This window comes from Cygnus atratus, chromosome 1 (assembly GCF_013377495.2).
Source record: "Cygnus atratus isolate AKBS03 ecotype Queensland, Australia chromosome 1, CAtr_DNAZoo_HiC_assembly, whole genome shotgun sequence".
NCBI lineage: Eukaryota > Metazoa > Chordata > Aves > Anseriformes > Anatidae > Cygnus > Cygnus atratus.
In genome coordinates, this window is record NC_066362.1 from 3814996 (window position 1) to 3833991 (window position 18996).

General features: G+C 53.3%; 1 protein-coding gene and 1 long non-coding RNA gene across 3 annotated transcripts in view; one reads left to right on the forward strand and one right to left on the reverse strand.

Annotated features, from left to right (window-relative positions):
* Positions 1–1901: 1901 nt before the first annotated feature.
* PFKFB3 (6-phosphofructo-2-kinase/fructose-2,6-biphosphatase 3) overlaps positions 1902–18996 on the forward strand; it is a 40181-nt gene continuing 23086 nt past the window's right edge. The window contains exon 1 of one of the 2 annotated variants that reach the window (XM_035549354.2): positions 1902–2014. Coding sequence is in view for 1 of the 2 variants with exons in the window: in XM_050710202.1 (XP_050566159.1) it covers positions 1999–2014 (16 nt within the window). In the remaining variant the exon portion in view is untranslated. The remainder of the gene's footprint in view (positions 2015–18996) is intronic. The other variant, XM_050710202.1, reaches the window with a different exon arrangement.
* LOC118249422 (uncharacterized) lies at positions 12281–17464 on the reverse strand. The gene is made up of 2 exons (XR_007708160.1): positions 17290–17464; positions 12281–13068 (listed from the first exon to the last, which is right to left on the reverse strand). It is a non-coding gene; the product is annotated as an uncharacterized LOC118249422 (long non-coding RNA).

An 18996-nucleotide genomic window follows, 5' to 3' on the forward strand; every position in this document is an offset into this window, starting at 1 on the left:
TGCCAGTTATCATCCAGGTGTTTTCTTCATTTTCAAATTGTTTCCTAGGGACCAGATTCGGTGGAGGGTGTAGCCTGAGAGCTGGAAGCTCAGCACTTGGAGGAGTGCAGCACGGTGAGTCAGGCTCCCGGTCCTGCTGGGGATGGAGCACCAGAGCTGCTCCACAGGACACAGAGGGAACAAAGCCAACAAATGGAGGGAAAAAATAAATAAATAAAGGTTTTACCGGCAAGATGACAGCATGTCGTCTGCAAGGAATAGCCAGGGCTATGCGGTGCAAGAGCAGTCTTTGTCCTGCAGTCTCCTGCTGGGTAAAGCAAGGGGTAGAAGGAGCCTGAAAGACATGAGAGGCTCCACAGGCTGCATGGAATTTTCACAGCCTGTGGCCATTTAGGGTTTCTAAATGCCCTAGGAAATTCCATTTGGGGGATTATTTGCCCCCCAAAAATGTTTGCCCACCCAACGTTGAGCCCCAGCCCCACGCCCTGTTGTGTTTGCTGGGACAGAAGCCAGCTGCCCTAACTGGTTCCAGTTGCTGGGGGGAAGGAAGCCCAGCAGCCTGTGCCACCAAGTCTTCCCTGCTTTTGTCCTTCTCGCTGTGCTGAGGCTGAGGGACATCTCCATGTGCAGCAGCCATACCCAGAGCAGGGCAGAGGCAGCGATGCCACCTAAGTCATTGATGTCACTGCCACCCCAGCTGGTTGCAGCTCCTTTAATAGACCTGGGGAACATTTTGGGGAGTGCTCCTGACACACTGGCTTCAACAGAGGTGTTAAAGCCCAACCTGGCTGACTTTGCCCTGGAACAGATAGGGGGGATTCACACTGACCATTGTGGAGGTCTGGATGAGGCTGGAGCCTGCAGCAAATGGGCTTTCACCTTCTGCTTCAGCCTGAACCGCAGGTTGAGTTGTGGTCACACTGATGGTGCTTCAAAACTCGGGGTTTATCTCGCAGCTCACCCCAGCCCTGTGCTGATTGTCCCTGCTGTGGTCCCTGGGGATGAGAATTTGTATGTTAGCACGGCAAGATCTGATTGCCAAAAACCTCTGATTCCCTTGGTCTTGGACTTGTTTGTGTCAGGGGATACTAAGAGGGGTATCTGAGTTTCTGGTGTTGGGAGTAGCTCCCAGTTTAGCCCAGCACCACTACACAGATGATGGGATCGATGCTCTGTTGGTGTTGGATGGGCAGAGATGAGTTACACCAGGGGAGGTTTAGGTTAGAAATTAGAAGACATTTCTTCTCAGAAAGAGCGGTCAGGCGTTGGGACGGGTTGCCCAGGGAGGTGGTGGAGTCACCGTCCCTGGGGGTGTTCAAGGAGAGGTTGGACGTGGTGCTTGGGGACATGCTTTAGTGGTGACATTGGTGGTAGGGGGATGGTTGGACCAGGTGATCTGTAGGTCTTTTCCAACCTTAATGACTCTGTGATTCTGTGATGTGGAAGGCCAAAACTCCATTATCCCACCTTCATACAGCCTATTCTGCCTAGTTCTATACTGGTCCTTCCAGGAAGGGAAAAAAAAAAAAAAAAAGAAGAAAAAAAAAGAAGAAGGGAAGAGAAGAAAAGAGGAAAAGAAAGGAAAATGATGGAAGGGAAGGGAGAGGAGAGGAGAGGAGAGGAGAGGAGAGGAGAGGAGAGGAGAGGAGAGGAGAGGAGAGGAGAGAAGAGAAGAGAAGAGAAGAGAAGAGAAGAGAAGAGAAGAGAAGAGAAGAGAAGAGAAGAGAAGAGAAGAGAAGAGAAGAGAAGAGAAGAGAAGAGAAGAGAAGAGAAGAGAAGCTTCCCTCCCAGCCCTGCAGTCTCCGGGGTGCCAAGGGTTAAAGCTGCAAAACCCCACGAACTTCCTCCTTTCCGCAGCGCCTGCCCCCAAATGACGCCGCTTTCTGCCCAAATATGTCCGTTTCCTTCTGAAGAAGGAGAAAGCGGAGGAAGGAGGGCAATAAAACAAGAAACGGAGCCGGACATCGCGCCCCAGCGCAGACCTGCCTCCTCCCGCCCATGCCGTTCCGCAAAGGTAGGGCTGGGTGGCGGGGGGCCGAGGGGTGGCGGCACCCTAGGGTGCTCCCCCCGGCCCGGGGTGGGGAGCAGGGAGGGCACTGGGGTGTCCCCGGGGCCTCCTTGCAGCGGTGAGAAATGGGGGCGCCGGGTTTTGTTGCATCTCCTGTTTTCGTGTTGTGGTGGGGCACAAGGATGCTGTGATGGGGTGGGAGAAAGGCAGGCTGTGTCCCCTTGGTTGTGGGGTTTTTCTTTCTCATTGCTACAGGGGAATAAGTCAGCTCTGGGTGGTGGAAGGGAGGAGAGGGAAGCAGGAAGGTTTCCGTGCTGTGTTTTGGGGGATGCAGGCTGAGAACGGCAACTTGAACGCATTGTGTGGGTCCTTGGGAGATGCTCAGCCCAATGAGCTGTGCTGGTAGGAAACTGGGAGAAGAAATGCTTTCAGGAGGCTCATCCCACCCAGGCAGCCCCCTATCACACCCTTCTGCTCCCCAATGCCCACATCACCTCTTTTTTTTTTTTCCATGAAACCCCACCCCAGCAAGCAGCAGTCTTGCTATTCCCCAGCTTGGCAGCGTGGGGCAAGGAGGACCCAACCTTGGGTCCCCAAAGCCCTGGTGGCCACATTTGCTGCCCCATGGGTGGGTGGACGAGCTTCCCATCCTCCTTGGGGCTGCTGTGAAATGGAGGCCTTCACATCACCTCCTCTTCCTCACCACGGTGTGTCCCATCGGGGGATTGAGGTGGGGATGCTCAGGGTGGCTCCTTGTCCCAGGAGCAATACGGGGAGGAGAAACTCAGGGGAGAGAAGTCTTCTCCAGGAGGCACAAGGGCAGGGGGAGGTCGAGCCATGCAAGGACATGGGGAGAAGGTGCTGCTCAGCCTCTCACCCAACTTTGCTGGAGCAGATGTCTCCAAGCTGGTGTGCAGCTGGTGCCGTGCTGGGGCAGAGGGTACCACCGCAGGGATCCTAAACCCTGAGGTTGGTGGGGCATGCAAGGGCATCAGAGGAAGAAATGGGGCTTTGGAAGAGGCAGCTGGGTTGGGTTTTTCTCCCTTCTCCCTCTTGTGGGGAGGATGGTTTGGGTGTGCAGTGGTTTGCCCGCAGCCATGTTCGCTGCGCCCGTGGTCTCTGGCGCGGAGATTTATGTCGTCTTTTAAGGCTCAGTGAAAAATGATGTGGTTCACACCCTCGCATCCTGACAGCACAGCAGGTTTCAGGTCCCGATTTAATTTTAGGTGATAAATGGTTTCGTTTAGAGAGGAAGGAGAGAGTGGGCGGTGGGCAGTAGGAGGAAAGCAGAGCATGTCAGGCTTTAAAAGCACGGAAAGCGAGGGGGAGCCTCCCATGTTGAAGGGCTGCTCACCTGGCCCTGCCATGTCCTCAGCCTTGTTCCCAATAACAGAAACCCCACACAGGTCTCCAGCCCTTGGGGACACGTGGTGGGGCTGCAGGAATGAGGCTTTATTTCCTCGTGGTCCTTCCCTGCACGCCTGAATTGGGGAAGACCAATTTATCGTGGCACCATACCATGCCGCGCTCGCTGTCACCACTAGGTTCTTGGGGCACTGCAAGGCCTTGTCACCCTGCTGTAAGCAATTCGGTCCTGCACCTACCTCGTGGCCGCTGTCCCAGCCATCGCTCCTCTACAAACCTCCTCTAGAGGTCAACCTTGAAACGCCAGAGCAGCTGCCAGCAGCTTGCAGCTCCTCCAAGAGGACCTTGGGTGGGTCCAGCACAGCTCGGAGGCCCGTGTGGATGGGGTTGGTCCATATCCTTGAGCCAAGCCGAGCTCATGCTGATGACCCTCCCAAGGACCCTTTCTTCTTGCAGATGGAGGCTGGACAGTGCTCTGAGACCACAATAGGTCTGTGGGAGTTTGGATGAGAGCCTGCTCCTCGCAGTGGGAAATGGGGACTCCAGCCAGCTTGGCCAGGAGGCTGAGCAATTCCTTTGGGAGCCTTTTTGGGGCAGCACCTCACCACAGGGCTTGCTCCGAGCATCTGCAAAGAGGAGGCTGTGCCTGGAGGCTGCTGCTCTGCAAATCCCAGGTAGCCCGAGGCACATGGAGCCTTCAGGACTTTCCCTGGGGAGGCCCTGAGCCATCCTTGCACCCCTCTGCGTGCAGAAACGGAGTATCCTGCGGGCCTCAAATGCAAACTCCCCCCTAACTCTGCTGCCTTCTCGCTGCTTGCAGCTTTGGCATCGCTTTCCTGGGTCTCCCTGACAAATCTGTGCTGAATTCTGGGTGTTGTGGCTCTGCTCTGCCTCCTTGCACTGCAGGCACTGCAGGCAGTGGCATCGCCCCAGGGTCTGCGGTTCCTGCCCGCAGCAGCCGCCATTCAGCCAACCTCAAGGCTCTTTTGGCAGCTTCAGATAATAGGGAAAGTGTTTCTGTCCTGCTCGAGGACAATTAGAAGGGACGGGCAGGAACTGATTTCTTACAGCATCAGCTGGAACGTGCTGGAGAAAGTCCCCTTCTTGGGTGCTGGCAAACCCCAGCCATGGGAGCTCCCAGCTAAAATGCCCTGCCCCTGGCCCAAAAAACACAGTTTAATTACTGATGTGGGGAAGAGTGGGAGCATGTGCAGGTTAAGCAGACGGGATCTTGGCAGAGAACAGGGCGTTCATCATCTGTCAAAGGACAAATGAGTTTCTCGCGGTGCTGCAGGCTGGGAAGGTGCAGGAGATGAGGCTGAAAGGCAGCGAGCAAAGGTCGAGCACGGGATGCTGGTGGCAACGGGCTCCCTTGGGCATGGCCACAGCAACTGGGCAGGTAGAAGGGGCAGGATGGATGCGAGGCATTTCCCAGCTGAAATAAATAATGGTTGATATCACAAGTAAGGTTCTGGCTGTATCTAAAGGCTGGGGTTGGCTTTTAGCTGTTGGACAAGGAGACCTGCTGGGATTGCTGGTCATCAGGGCACGTTACAGCTGGACTGGAGGCCATGGAGAGAGAGTTGGTGGTGCTGAGCACGCTGTCTCTGCAGGGTGAGCAGGAAGAGCTGATAGCAAGGTGGAGATTAGAAGAGCCATAGGCGTGATGGAGCTGCTGACCCGGGCTGAAGGACGCCCTGTCTCCAGACAGGGCTGCCAGGTGTGTTTTGGGGAAATCCCCTGGGGATCGTGCCCTGTGGCACGCACGGAGTGGCCGTGGTTTGTCACCACGCGGCGTTGGGGTCCTGTGCAGCATCTGGAGGAGCAGCCACGGCTCGTGGGGGCAGGAGAGGAAGGAGGGATGCTGGAAAACGCACAAGGGGGGGGTCTGGGGGCTCCTGAGGGGTCTGTGGCTGAAACCTGAGCTCTGTCCTTATCAGCTGGGCTGGTAGCAGGAAGGGAGGTGGTGCCCCGTGATTGCTGTGCACATGAGTTGGATTAAACATCTCTTCCCCAGGCTGAGAGCGGTCTGGAGGGCGTCCTTGCACGTATCACATGGGGCCAGATAGGTCTCGACTTGCTTAAACCCCTGGAGTAAGGTCTTCATCATGAGCCAGACATCCATGTCCCCCCCAGGAGGCAATGGGCAAGCAGGATCAGAAGAGGGGTAGTGATGGTGGATGGGGTCTACAGCCCTAAGGGGACCTCTCCATCTCCAGTGCCCACAAAGAGAGACAGATGCTTGGCTTCACACTGGCAGCACGCAGCCGAGATGGATCCAACCAAAGGGCTAGAGAAGATGAGCACCCACCATAGAGGGGAGAACAGCAGGCTTGAAAAACCAGCCCTGACCCAGGTCCTTCCTCTCTACATCACACCAGCCTCCTGGACCGATCCACTCCCCATCAGCTGAGCTGTCTGGAGATCTTGGAGACTGTGACAAAAACCCCAAATTCAGCCCTGGAGCCACTTGTAGGGCAGAGACCTGCTCTGCTGCACCTACTGACCCCGCTACAGGTGTGCTGGATGTCCCACAGCACCTCCAAACTGGTGCCGGAGCCCTGGTTTGCAATGTCCCCTCCGGGGGCACACGGATGTCTTCTGGCCCTATTTCTGCTCGTTGAGGTCACGGAAGCTCTTTGAATGGTTAGGGGGAACAGAGGTGCTTTTGGCACACGAGTACGAAGGGAAGGGGCAGGCCAGTGCCACATCCTGGTGCTATTTTTGCTCCGCGTCCCTTTATTGCTCTCTTCCCTGTGTGTGTGTTCAGGTGGTAACACACCCTGCTGCAGACTTTTCCAGGGCGATTCCAGCTCAGGGCGGAGATGTGCTTTTCTGCAGGTTCCTGGTCCTTAAGCGGGTATTTTCTCTCCCCTTTTTGCTGCTTTCTGGCTTGCAAACCCGTGCACTGCTGGGTTTGCTGCTCACGTCAGCCCTCGCTCCTCTCCTCTCTGCTTTCCCGGCACTCCTCAGCATTTCGGCTCAAAGGGGGATTTACGAGCACGGGTGAATTGCTCCTCCGGGTGACGCAGCTCAGGAGAAGCAGGCGGGAGCTTCTGGGGGGTCTGAGTGTCCCGGCCCCCCCCTTGGGTCCGTCCTGGTGTCCGTGCCCGTGTGGGCGTCTGCTCACAGCCGTCTGCTCAAAGGGCAGGCAGGAAATGTGCAGCGGAGCTGTCTCCGGCTTCCCTGACTCACTGGCTCGTGCTTTCATTAAATCGTCGCCTTGTTTTCAGCCATCACCTTTCCTGGAAGACTGGAAACTCCCTCGTGTCCTGCTTTCCCCCAGGAATGTGCTTCTTACCGGGGTGATTTCCTTGTGGCTCTTGGTTTAATTTGAGCTCCTTTTGCCTGGCTGGCTTCTGGAGCAAAAACACGAGCAAATGACCCAAACTCACAGGTATCCGTGCCCCCATCCCATCCATCCGAGCACGTCCCTGCTCTCCTCACCTGCAAGAAAGCACTCGACGAGCCCGACCTCTCCACTGTCTTTGTGACATTACACTTTCTTTAGCTTTCATAGCATTCATTAAGAGCTTTTAATGGGTTTAAGGAGTCACCGTGTCCAGGGGTTGTGCTGGAGCTGGACCCACCGCCCAGCTTTAAATGGGGGCAGGAGGCTTAGAGCTGTTTCAGGGGAGCTGTGATGTCCAGTGGGGATTTTGGGGACCCACGGAAACCAGACGGTGGGTTAAGCAGGTTATCAGAGCCTCTCAGACTTCCTGAGTCTGGGAATTGAAACCATGTAAAGATGCAATTCCTGATAGCATTTCCTAAGCTGGGAGCAGGCAGACGTGCCTCCAACCTGCCTTCCCAGGGCCAGACACCCAGCAGGCAGCTCAGGCTGCTGGAGAAACCCTCAAAGAACCCTCCTCTTGGTCTCCAGCCTCCCTCTTGCACCGATGGAGGACTCTCCCATGCCATATTTACATGATGAACAGGCAGTGGCACAACCCAACTGCTTTTTACACGTGCCACCAGCTGAACACCATGCTCAGTGACCACCTCATGTCAAAAAAGCCCACCTAGGCGTGCGTCACCCCTTCCCAACACACCCTCAACTACAGAGAAATTCATCTTGCCGTAAAACAACCCTGCCTCCCTCCCCATCGCCTCCCTGCTGCGATGACAGGAGCTTCATCCCTGCATTCTTGCGTGTGGCAGGAGCCATCCCGCCTGGTGAAGGCGAGCTCTGGAGGTGTTCGCCTAAAATCAGATGACCGCGGGCTCTTTGCCGAGGGATGTGGGAGGATTTCAAAACCAGCAGCAGGCAAGGCGTGATCGCTTTTCGCCTGCCGCGTGCATGCACGCACGCAAACGAGTGCTGCCTTCAGTCTCCACAGGGCACCCAGCAGTTTATGAAACATAGACACATTTTCACAGCAGAAAGGCTGAAAAAAAAGGTGATCAGGGATTTTTATTTATTTAGTTTTTACCCCAGGAGCATCATGCTGTTGGTTCGTGTTTGGCTGCTGAGTTTCTTAGCCCCTCTCCCCAGTCCTTTTTTCCCCATCTAAGGGTTTAATCCCCATCTGAGTCCTTTAATCCCCATCTGAGATTTATCACTTGTGGCAGGGGAAACTGAGGCAGTGGAGGGTGCAGCGCTACGCTGGTGGCTGTGGCTTTTTGGAGACCTTCAGGACCCGAGCAGAGAGGCACAAGGCTGCAACGAGCCCGTGCTATTTCTAGCAAAGGCGGTGACTTGATACCATGGGACGACAAGTCCGACGCACTGTACCTGGCTGCGTGTAGCCATGACACTGCTACTGTACCGAAACGGGCTTTCCCCAATGTCCCAGTGCCCTGGGGCTTCATGGGGAGCTTTGGTGAGACAACCCCGGGGCACCGGCTGGTGGCTCTGCCCCAGGACTTGTGGTCACGCTGTCCTCTATGTGTCTGGCTGCATCCCATCCCGGGCAGAGCATCCCTCCGGGTGCCATCTCCTCCCTGCCACATGCGAAAATGAAATCCCCACTGGAGCCCGGTGCATCCCCAGTAATTTGGGGCCACGCACACAATTCTGCAGGGTGCTTGCAGTCTTGCTGCCGGTTCCTTTCTGGCAGCAGCGTGGCAGGGATCCAAACCCCTTATCTGCAGCTCCAGCGCACTCTGCATCAAACCTGTCCCTGCCGGAGCACACAACGTGTGTCCCCTGTCCCAGGCAGGGACATCCCGGTGTGCATCGCTGCTCTGCACCTTAGGGTAGTGTGACACATGGCTTGAACATCAGCCCGTGTAGGTGTTAAAACCCCACCCAGAGAGATTTGGGTTGGAAAGTGGGGAAAGCTGTATTTGTTCTGGGAACAGAGTATCTGAGCTCAGGCTGCAGAGGCTGGGGTGTACAAATATCTCCCTGTGAAACAACCCAGGTAGAAACGGTGCTGCTTTGGGGCTGGGGAACATGAAATATTAAATTTACTAGAAAAAAAGGAGGTGCTGCTGTGTTCCCGAGCAGCCTCAACCCTGGTTTTGGCTCGCCTGGTAGGACCGGCAGCAGGTTTTTGGGCAGGGACACGGCAGGGCTGGAGTTAAACCAGCTGCAACACAAAACCCCTTCCAGACAAGATGATTTATTTCCCTCCCCGAGCACTCCTCTTGGCAGCTCGCTTGCCCGAGCTTACCCGGGGAGAGCCCTTTTGCAGGGCAGCAGGGTAAACTTGTTTACGGCTTCTTTTCTGGCAGGCACGCGGCGGATGGTGGGGCCGTGGGGCTTCCGAGCACATGCAAGCCCGCGGAGCGTGCACGGGCTGTGCACGCCCCGCTCACGCGTGCGCGAGGAGGATGTCCTCACTGCCTCCACTTCCCCAGTCACCAGCAGGGACACGAGCAGCAGGAGCTGGTGCCTAGGTCTCCTCCACCGAGGAGATTTCTAGGAAAGCTCGGGAACAGCTCGGCTTGGTAAACAGCAGAATTTGTTAAACTCTCTAGGGTTTATTGCAAGTGGTTCCAGGGTAAAATCGGGCATCCTGCCTCCTGCACTCACATCTGTTTTCAAGCCCCCAGGGGGGATGGAGCCCCCCTGCCCGTGCACAAATTTCAGTCCCTGGGGTGCTCTGGCTGCTCCTGCACTTCTGATGCCTTGCTCTTGGGCTTCAGTGCAGGGACTAAATGCCCACCACAGAGCCACAGTGCTGATTTCTGTGTTGGGACGCAAAGAAACCAAGTTATTCTGCCCCTAAAAATACAGATGGGCACTGCCAGTTTATCCTGCATGAGTGGAGAATAAATGCTTCTTAGCCAGGGATATAATTTTGGAGGAAACTGGTCCCTTCACCCCAGGGTGTGATCTGGGCAAACATCCAACCTTGATACCAATAGGAGACTGTAGCATGCCCAGGGCAGAGACTGGAGTTTTTGACTTGGTTTTAATCCTGCTCAATGATTTTCTTAGAAAGCCCTCTGATTAATGAGGGATTTCTAACAGGAGCAGCGGGATGTGGCAGGGGCTGGGATTTGGGCTTTTGCAGCCCAAGGAAGCTCCTTCACCCCAGCACCACGGGATGCTGCCCGGTTTTGTGCCAACACCACTGCTCCGGGGATGGACCCACACTGCGAAACAACACTACCTTTGCAAAAAATAATAAAAAATAAATTTAAAAAAACTGTTATATTTTCTCCAGTCTGGGTCCATTTCCAAGCTGGAGACCCAGGTCCAGCTGAGGACAGGGCTCCGGGGTGGGATGAGGGACTCTGAAGCAGCTTTGCTACCAAAATCACTGTGTTTTGAACCGTGCCCTGAGCGGGATGAGTTAAGGCAGAAGAGGCACCTGTCAGCAGTGATATGTTTGCTTGTTTCTCTGAGGTTTCTTTGCCAAAGGCAGGCAGTGGGTTTCCACCTCAGCAGCTGGGAACAACACGTGCATGGGGGAGCACGGTCTGCAAACCCTTTGGTCCTCTTAAACGTGAAATTGCCTCTGGTTGCTGCTGGATTTCCTCTTCCTCAATCTCTCTTCCCCTCTTTTATATATATATTTTTTTTTTAATTTTTGGGTGCAGCTGAGCTGCTCAGAAACTAACCCAAGTCAAACACCGTGAATCCGAGAGCAATTTAACAAACCATCAAAGAATGCCCAACAAATTGTTGTTGCAATGGCAGCGATTTGCGTAACTTGGTGGAGGACACGTGGGTGGAAAGAGGGCTTTTCTAGAGACTGATTTACAGTCTGAGAGCCAAATTTTGGAGAATCTATTGGTACCTTTTCTGGTTTGGGCTCTGGCTGTGCTACCGGGCTGTGCTTGCAGCCATGAGGTTGAGCTGGCACCGTCGCCGCGGTGGCTAACGGCCCGGCTACAAACTAGAGGAGACAAAGCAGCGAGGGATGTGGCTGATGTGTGCCAGGGCTTAGTCACCCCGTTTCATCGATGACTTGACTCTGTCTGAATGCAAAATGACCAGATTTTTAAGTAGCATCAGAAGGCAGCAGGGATGGAGGCAATCGCATGTGATCCCGCACGTGTCCCACGGCCCGAGGGAGCCGTGCTTGTCCAGGCTTGGTGGGCTGTGTGGGGTGGGTTTTTGGGGCTGGCCACCTCTGGAAGGAGCATCAGTTTAAGGCGAGATGGGGAGGGGACCCACAGCACATCCCTGCTCACAGCATGGGCTGAAAATGAGGGGCAGTGCAGCTAATGTGACCCTTGCCTTCACCCCAAGCCCACACTGGTGGGATGCCTGGCAGCTGGGGCTGCAGGAAGACCTTGCTCTTACAGAGCTGGCAAGTTTGGGAGATGCTCTGGGCTCCATGCACACCTCCGTGAGTGCCAGCACACACAGGGGTGCAGACTGGGGCTCCCGTTGGCTCAACACATGGGTTGGGCGACCCCAGAACCTACCTGACCCCAGAGCCTCTCAAACCCCAGAGCCTGCCCGACCTCAGAGCCTCTCCAACCACATCATCACGATGCTTTGTCCAGCAGCAGGAACGATGCGCCCATCACTCAGGTGCCCCAAACCACCCAAACCCAGGCAATAAACGCATGGCACGAAGCAAAGGCAGGTTGTGCCTTCATCCTGAGGCCGGCTCGCTTTCTGTACTGGGAAGCTGGCAGGCGAACCCGCTCGGCTGCCAGAGCCTGTGGTGACTCAGGACGTGCTGTAGCAGTTGTTTGGATGCAGCCTGAGCCCGGGGTAAACAGCCGGGCAGGGAAATGCGAAACCCTCGCCCCGACCTCGCCGTCACTGCCAGTGCGTCAGCACCAGGGCGTTGCAAGCAGGGACGTGCTGAGCCCCCCAGCACAGCACTGAACACGAGGACATGGTGCAGAGGAACATGTGGGATGAGCCCACGTCCCCCCGCAGCTGTTTGTTTGGGGTTTGAGGAGTAGGAAGGGGAAATTGCAGCCCCCTTAGGGCAAGGAGTGTGCGTTCTGATTCCCCAGTGAGCGGTGGTGCCAGAAATACCAAAGCAGGCGCAGTACGAGTGGTTTTTCCCCTTCTCCATCACACTCAGTGGGGACAGCTCATGGTCAATGGGATGGGAAATGTGTGCGGCCATCTGTGCGTCCCAGATCTCATGGCTCTGGTTCTTAGCTCAAGTGGCAGCAGCTGGCTGGGGAGAAGACTGGGTCATTCCCAATGTTACGAAGCATGGTGGCTGCCCTCCTGTTCCCTACCAAACCACCATGTCCCCAAATGCCAGTTGGCTGCTATCTGCTAAAGTCCAGGGCAGAAATCTAAACATTCAGCCGAGTTTTCTTCTTTCCTTTTCCTTTCTTTTCTCACCCCCACCCCCAAGAAGCTGTTAACTGCTTGTCATTGTGGCTTGGAAAATGCAAATACATTTGAGAAAATATGTTGGCAGCAAGCTCCCCATATTTCAGTTTGACCCAATATCTCAGAGAAATTTCCCGTTAATATTTTTCATGTCTGATTGGGAAATATCAGTGAAAAAAGAAACGAAATTCTGTAAATATTTTTGGACCATCTTAGACTTTTCTTTTTTCCAGCTAGGTCTCCATGGCATGGAAATGATTAAACAAAATACATAAATTGAAAACTTCTGGTAGGAATTAGATAAATTGAAATATTTTCTCTACATGCAGAACAAAATTTGAGAAAAGCCTGATAAGAAAATCTGGTTATTTAACCTCTGCATTCCAGCAACCTGTGCAGTCTGCTTCCTGCAGATTCAGCTCCGGAAATTGGTTAAGTCATTAGGAGATCTGAAAGGTTAGCTGGGGCTGTGCAGAGCTCCAGCAAGAGATATGGAAACTCAGCCTGGCTCCCACAGCTGAAGACAGACCTCCTTGAGATGTCCATCAAGAGCAGATCCTCATCTTTCATCAAGATATCTTTCATCTCCTGATCATTTTCATTCCTGGTTCAGAGAACTCAGAAATCCTTGCCATCTCACGATGGATTTTCAGTTGGCTGGTCCTTGGACATCTTTCAGCGTAGTCATGGACCTTCCTATTCTGAATTTCAACCTATTGACCATACACGCTTGGTTGTTTTTCACAAACATCCTAAAAGTCCCCGCAGGTCTCAGGTTTAAAAGCATGCGACAACAGCCTGGGACACTTAGACCTCACTTCTTGGTGGCTTGTGGTTTCCATCAACTGGATGGAGAGGTGAGCCCTTGGGGAGGGAACAGGGAACCGAGGAGTGGTGCTGGTCCCAGCCGTGGTTCTTCTCAGCTGGGATCGAGGTGTGGGATGCTGTTGGGCAACCATCACCTGCCATTGCCTGCATGGTCCCAGCCCTGCAAGGAAGCAGGGACAAGCAGGTTGTCAATACAGCAGATGTGCTCACAAGGGCGTGGAAAGATACTCAGCACGTACGCAGTTTCGAAATGTAGCTCCTCATCAAAGCTTCATCCTAACTCCCAGTGTGGGTTTGTGTCTCGAGAAGCAAGGCTTGAGTCTTGAGGAGCAAGGAACTGTGTTTTGGATCACCTCATCCTGGAGCCCACCAGGATTTGCATCGGATAGCTTGGCTGTAGACCATGCACTGAGCTCTCCCCCCGTGCTCACAGGCCACAGACACCTCCCGAATCAACTTAACCTGGTTTCAGTGTCCATGGCAGGGCAGGTTAATCACTCCAGGAGCGCCCATTTCTCTCTGCAGATGATCAGAAGTGACCAGCTCCTTGCAGACACCCAAAATGACACAAATCCTTCCCAAATACTACCCACAGCCTTCTTGCGGATGCTCCCAACAGCAGATCCTCCCAGGATGCTGCCCTGTAGGATGGTGTTTTATCACCCCTGATAGAAAAAAACCCATACCAGGACCTGCACTGATATTAGCAGGGGATGATAGCAGAGATAAAAAAAACATCCTTTTTCCCAGGCTGTGATTAATCTGCTGCATTTTGCTGCCTACGAGCACAAACCACAAGGTTTGCTTCCTCCCTAACCCTGGCCACCCTCAGGCTAGCCTGAAGCTTTCACAGTGCCGTGGCCAAGAGCTTCGTGTTGGTGCTTCTTGGCTTAGTAGAGGAGATTCCCCTGCATCCCCGGCAGCTGGCTCAGTGACATCAGTGCTCCTGGGGAGCCTGCCGGTCACCATGGCACTGCTGAGGTTGTCCCTGTTACATCACAAGGTGAGTCAGTCCCCAAATGAGAGGCCGCAGCCTTTGCCATTGTTTGATTTAATAAGCTGGGATGATGAGATAACGATCCCGGCCCTTAATGAAAGGCAGGTGCAAATAAGGCGTTGGGCAATAATTCAACAGCCAGAGTCCTCGGGATAATGAGAGGCTGTGATTTCCGGAGGGTGACCGTCTTCCACCTTAAATAGGCTGGTCCCTAGGGTGTTTCCGATGGAGGGCTGCGTCCCACGTGCACCACGGGGCTGGGGAATTAAGCTCCTAATTAACCCAACCTCCTACAAGCCACCCCAAAAAAAGGCCATTTAAATGACCCCTGTAGCAATCTGTGCTCAGAGTAGGGCAAATCTTGGACCTGCTGCATTGTTTTGCAGCACAGATAAGGTCTGGATCAGGCATGAGCAGGTGGCCCTATTTCTGCTGATGTATCTGGACAAAGCACTGTGGCACCTTACGGGTTGTGCTGGCAGCAGGGCAGGGGCAATCTGAGCTGGCACAGCCCCACCTGGGACACAGAAGCCTTATAAGCACCCTTTTCTTTCCACCCAGCAGGATTTTGGGCTGGGTCAGTGCCTTGTGGTTGTGGCATCTCGCTCAGGAGCTGGGTAACCTCTGGTCGAGTTTAGCATCTCGTGGCATCACACCCTGATTCAATCCCAGGGCTCCAGTGGGGGATTTCACACCTGATATAAAAGCACAGGGCAAGCTGTGAAGTGTTTGTTTGATATAACTGAAAGGACCCATCAGGAGGAGGCACAAGAAGGTGAATATTAGTGTCATGGAGACAGTGGCAGCATCAAAATCTGGATTTTTGGCTCCCTCACAGCTCCGCGCCCTTTGACCCTCTCTGTTGGGACCAAGCCTGAAATTCTTCAGCCAGATTTCATTTCAAGGGAAAACAGTATCAGATTCCTGAGACCGGAATATCCCCGGCTCTTGGCCGTGTAATTATCCTCTAACAATTTTAAAGCCCCGTGTTTGTCTCTGCAGCCTAGGGAGTCAGTTGTCTGTCTGATTTAGCAGCTTACGGGGGGGAGATGTGTTTTGCACTTGCCTTGTGAGGTTGGGAACTTGCACAGGACGTTGCTCAAGCTGCTTGGACCCATTTCTGAGCAGGCTTTCAGCCGGTGTTGAGAAATGTTCCTGCTCCAATGAACAATGCAGGTTCAGAATGTTATTTCCGACTTATTTTTCTTCCTTGAAAATTACAGGGGATTTTCAGACCATAAATTTTGTCTCCTCAGCTAGTGTCCCACAAGATGCATCTCGTGGACAGGCCACAGGGACCTCATCCTGGTGCTTTCTGTGGGACAGTGTATTGGGGTAACTTGGAAGAAGAGGTGCAGCTGCATCAGATTTTCTGGTTTAGGCAAGACTGATCCATGAATCAGAGATGAAACCCTTTCCGTGGGATTTTAAATAGGAACATCGAGCTGGGAGGCTCCTTTGGGGTCATCGCTCCTGGCTCCTGGACACCCACCTAAGCCCTTGGGCCTTACTGGGACTTCCCAGGGACCTGCCAGCCCTCTCCGAGATCTCAGCACAGATGACAGAAGGACCCTTGGGGATTCTGCTCCTAGCTTGGGGAATGCACTTTAAATCCAGGCTCTCATCCCTCTGTCTTCCACATATTCATCATGGGCAGGCAATTCATTTGTACCTCTCCCGTTTCCTTTACTGTTTGCCTTTAACTCACTCAGTTATAACCAAAAGCACCTCCTTTAAGCCACAATCACTTTTGCCCATGCTGCCTTCTCGTCACCTGCACCTTTGTCCTCCCGGGCTGCATTTCCTTTCCTAACAGCACAGTGTTCACCCACTTTTTGGGTGTCTCTTGCCTTGTATCAGCACCGGTGCAAATATCTAAACCACAGCACTGCCATCCTCCCTTTGCAAAGCTCCTTGCAGTAAATCAGGTGCTAACTAGGCTTGAACCCCCATCCTTCTGCTTGAAGGGCTCCTGAATGAAAAGAAAGACAAAAAAAAATGCTTTTAGCAAGGCTGACGGCATAGCAGGAAAGAGGGTTGACTTCAGGAAAAATTTAGTGCCCCCCAAATAGTTTCTGTGTAGCACCGGGTGCGACAGCGACAGCATGCAGGGGTGCTCAGAGCAGAGGGGCCGAGCAAGAGCGACCAGGTCCGAGGGGTGAATATGGCCAAGAAGGCATTTAGAGAAAACTAAAGGGGGCCTCATTTTGCTGGTAGAAAGTGATGTGAGGTTTTTTTTTTTTTTTCCTGCCTGGCTAGCACCATTGCTGCAAGCCGGCTCACGTGCACACAAGCTGATTTTGGCACTTGTTGCTGAAAGCCACCACGTGCGTTTGTGCAGATCCCTCGTGGATTTTCCTGCCTCTTGGCTGCCAAGAAAAGGCGAGCTCAGCTCCCGGCACGGCGTTTGACTGGGGCTGATGGAGTGGGGTTGAGCAATGCCTCGTTCCTCCCTGGGGATTTCCCCTTTTTGCTATCAGCCCTCCTTCCTCAAACCCAATTGATTTTTTTCCCCTTCTCTGCTTGCAGCTATTTTAAGAAAGGTGCTGCCTGCACCGACTGGCAGATGCTGGGTGGCCCCGAGTGCCTGCTCTGTGGGGTATTTTGGTGCTCGGCTGCTCGCCCCAAGCTGAGTTGCTTACGGCTGGGGAAGGAAGCTGTTTCGTTAGCACGTCAGGTCCAGTTGCGGAGTGCAATAGCGTGCAAACGGGACAGCCTGTCCCCAGCTGGGGGAACGGGTCGATTTCTTGGTTGTTTGGGTGAAGGGAGGAGGGCTTGGGGCACAAGATGTTCCCTGCTCTGCCCCGATCCTGCCTGCGGGCTCAGCCCTCCCAGTTGCAGAGGTCAAGGGGGGATTGGAGACTGAACTGGGCTCTCCCTGCCGTATTCAGGACAGGGAACCCACTACCACCACAAGCAGAGCGCTTTAAACGTGCAGGCACAATGGCCATGAGCAAAAGGCCCAGCAGCTTTGCAAACTCTTCCAGGGTTCCCCCCAAAAGCCCCCCCCCAGCAGTGACAGCAGTTCCCTGTCCAGCAGTCAAGAGGAGGACACAACCACTTGGTTACTCCCTGACCCTTCTGAAAGCCCCTGCCTCCCCCAGAGTGCTGCAGGCAGCTTTCTTGGCTTCCCCATGGTCCCCCTGATTCTTTTTCGGAAGCGAAAAGAGTTTTTTTCAAATTTGTTTATAAATACCCCTCCTCTCTCCCAGATGAGTAATTCGCTCTGTTGCAAAACGGTGCCTTCAGCGCGCTAGCAAGATGTTGGGCAGCTGCTGGCTTAAATTTTGCAACCTGCCTCCGAAGGGAGGATTGTGCCCATGTTGCAGCCTGGTAAACTGAGGCTGTGCTGGAAATTGCTGCCCTGCCGTTAACCAAACTCACCTATAGCTGTATCTTCGCGGTGATGGAAGCCCAGCCCTGAGCCACCAACTCCAAATTTATCCGTGCAAAGAGGCACTCGGGTTCCCCGTAAACTGCACCCTCTCCTCTTTGACGCCACAATGGCCCAATGCTGCACTGAACGTAAGCATGAACGGGACTCATGCTTTCCTTACAAGCTTCCTTTAAAGGAGAAAAAAGGAAAAAGAAAGAAAAAAAGGTGATGAATCACGGCTTAGTCAGAGTTGGGGCTGCCGTTCCCTGCATTTTGATGGCGTGGGAACGGTGCCGGGGCTGGCTGCCATCCCCAGGGTTGGTACCCAGGCAGGTTCTTCCCCAGGGGATGGGGACTTGAGCCCAGGGTTTGGATTTTGGGCCCCATACAGAGCCTTTTTCCACCATTTGGGATGGGCTGCTAGGTCAGTTTGGTGTTTCAAAAGCAGGGACACAAAATAAGGGAAAGGAGGTGTTTGGATTTTGGTATTTCAGAGAAGTACCCAGGCTACAAACCCTGTAAGAGATGGGTTCTGCTCTCACAGATTTGGGATTTTTCGCCCATTCCCACTGGATTCCCACTCGAAGTGATTTGATCTGCAGATTTCAAGCCCTGGCTTTACGTTTTTTTACCTCCCGATGCACCTTGTGCTGCCACCACCCTCACAACCAAGAGTGCCTTATAAATAGTAATGATGCTCCTTCCAGCTGACCTCACTTGGAGCAGCTGGGTGTTCGTGCCTTTAAAACCAGGCCACTTATTTAGGAGTTTAAGTATGGTCTAGCTTTCCGCTCCAGTTATTTAGGCGTTTTTAGCCAAGAGTTACTAGGTGGATCTAATTTGAAGCGACTGTGATTTTAATTCAGGCAGAGGTTCGCTTTCCTGCTCTTTTCGATGCTCTCGGGGCAGTGATTTTGGAAGCGGCTGAAGCTTCTGGGAAAGCCATGAAGGGGAGCACGGAGCTGCAGGGGGAAGGGAAATGCCCCAAATCCTCGTCGCACATCAGCACGTGAATTTTCTTCCCTCTTCTGAGTCACATTTTATCTGGGCACCAAATTTTTCTTGCCCTTTGTGGGAAAAGATTGATTTAGCAGCAGTGGCAACAGCATCCAATCAACCTGCCTCCTTCCAGGGTGGCATAAAACCTGATGCTGAAATGGATTTCTTGAGAAATGGGGGAAATAAAATAGCCAAAATCTATCAAAATAATCTTCTGCCCTCTCCTGAGGATGTATTTTGTGCATCGTCTTGGGGGGGGCACATCTCTGTCTCGCTGATTCACCCCCTCCTCGCCAGTTGATGCTCTCACCCTCTTCCTTACAACATCCCAAATCTCTGCATCCTTTTTCAGCTCCCACACAGTACCATTTTTTTTGGTCTATGAATATATTTTTTCCAGCGTAGCAGACTGAGGGATTGTGCACTTTTTTTTTTTTTTTTACTCCATCCATCTTGGCACCATGTAAGGAGACAGCCAAAAAGATATTCTTTGTCATAAAAACACCTGCCTGTTTTTCTAGAGGAAGATGCCCTAAAATAATACTGGAGGCTATTCAGTATGTAGCCGAGGTGCTCACTTGCCAGTGTTTTAATTTCCGTGCAAAATTTGCTTTATTTAGCAAATCAAGCTAGAATAAACCCAGCAGAGCACTTCCCAGCTATAAAATATTGAACTTTCCCCACCAGCCACCCAGCATCCCGCTGCTGCCTGGGCG